Source organism: Castanea sativa, chromosome 5 (assembly GCF_040712315.1).
Source record: "Castanea sativa cultivar Marrone di Chiusa Pesio chromosome 5, ASM4071231v1".
NCBI classification, from domain to species: domain Eukaryota; kingdom Viridiplantae; phylum Streptophyta; class Magnoliopsida; order Fagales; family Fagaceae; genus Castanea; species Castanea sativa.
Genome location: NC_134017.1, coordinates 65,410,022 through 65,411,839, shown reverse-complemented (window position 1 = coordinate 65,411,839; position 1,818 = coordinate 65,410,022). Strand labels below are relative to the sequence as shown.

The following is a 1,818-nucleotide window of genomic DNA, read 5'->3' as shown; positions in this document are numbered from 1 at the left end:
CTTAAGCACCTCAAGAAATTATCAGATCTCCTTCTGATCATGTTCTTCTTTGTGTTCTTTCATTTCTTCTAGATCTGATCATAACTTCATACCGGTGTACCCAAAATTTACCGGAAAAGCTGAAGCAAAAAAAAACCGTCTGAACCTCAAAAATCGGTCACGGTTCTCAGAACCGAGAGGTTTGACTGCGGTTCGCACGGTCCCTGCTTTTTCCCATAGAGTAGTTCTTGAGGCTAAAAGAATCGCAAAAATGAGCGGTTCGAGATTTTCCCGGTCGGACCGTGCAGTCCGGTCCGAGTTTCAAAATCTTGCCAAATAGTCATGCACGAGAGTGACATTAACTAGTCACATCAGTAGTGGGAACTAACGGACGGTTATCATTATTAAAAACAACATCAAATATTAAAAGACTAAAAATAACAATTAATCAACATTAGAAAATTAAAATCAAAATTAATCAAACATAGAGGTATAAATCACTTATTTATTTAACTTGTCAAAACATTTTCTTTTCTCTCTAACAATTATTATTTAGATCCCAAAATTTTAGCTTTTAAAAAACCTTCAGGAACAAGTACAACATCAAAAAAATGAGATCTTAGAACACTAACTACATCCTTGAAAAACCGCATATACGTGGTTGCAGCCTCTCTATAGATTTTGACATCGACTTCACACCGAATGAGCGATGGCATGAACAGCCACAAACCAGTGATTGCCACAAAAGTCAATGTCAGCAGCCCCGACACCACCTTAGGCAAACACCAGGCACCATTTAGAGCTTTTTTAATGGCGATTTCAATGGCCAGACAAAACCCATGAATGAGAAAGAAGCATGTGAGTTCCCACCTTGGCTTGAGTCGACCAATGTAATAGAATATTATCTCATGCATCAATCCTGACACAAAAAACACTGCAATGACTGCTGGAAGTGGAGCCCACTTCCTCCCAATCCAACGGCTGGAAATGGACCTGACGGGATTGTATACAGTTGGGTGTAGGATTCTACTGACCATGAGGTTCCACCTCCTTCCCCAGAAGTCTTGTAGTGAGATAGCGAGGTAAGGCTCATCAAATTGTGGCTCGAGCTCAACTCCAAGCAAGGCTTGAGTCAGGGCTGCAAAAATGCCTAGGAGGATTTCTAAGGCAATATACAAGTGGATGCTATATAGTAACAATAGTATTTTTGGGTGAAGATGATCTTTGTTGTCATGGACAGGTCCATATGTGGCCAACAATAGAACCTTTGTACCATAATTTAGAGGTGATTTATTGAAATGTCGGGGTCTTTGGAGAGATGGGTGTTCATTATTTTTGGTAGACAAAGGCTTTTGAGGATTTTTGGGTGATGGGTGGTTTTGAATCTTGATAGGGAGGCAAGCAATTGAGATGAAACGTGAAAAGGAGATGGGTTTAGAGGATGATGATAAAGGACCTTCACCATAGGCAAAGAGGAGGAGTTTGAAGGTGGCAAGCCAAGCAAGGAAGAAAGATGAGGGGCCTCCAAGATGGATGGTGGTGAGATTTAGAGGGAGAATGAGAAAGAGACATATGACTGGTAGGATTGAAAGGAGTCTAGATGTACCTTTGGGGATAGCTTTACCTATGGTGTGGCAATAGCATAGTGATACCAGAGCTGAGACCCATACCATAATGAAGTTGTTGATTTCACCTTCCATGATCATTGCTTTAGGATTGTTGAAAGAGTAACTTGGGATGCTATGGACTATACCACTTCGTGTTGTAACGATCCCCCTTTGACGAGATTAACCTACAATTCCATTTTTTGTGTGCTAACTACCACCAACCACGTTGTAT

General features: G+C 40.8%; 1 protein-coding gene across 1 annotated transcript; it reads right to left on the bottom strand.

The window, feature by feature from the left end:
- Positions 1–441: 441 nt before the first annotated feature.
- Positions 442–1,818, bottom strand: LOC142636790 (acyl-CoA--sterol O-acyltransferase 1-like). The gene has a single exon (XM_075811087.1). The coding sequence runs from the start codon at positions 1,683–1,685 to the stop codon at positions 528–530; it is 1,158 nt and encodes a 385-aa protein (XP_075667202.1). The 5' UTR covers positions 1,686–1,818; the 3' UTR covers positions 442–527.

Excerpts from the sequence above, each read along its gene's own strand:
- LOC142636790 (XM_075811087.1), bottom strand. The coding sequence starts at position 1,685 with ATGATCATGGAAGGTGAAATCAACAACTTCATTATGGTATGGGTCTCA.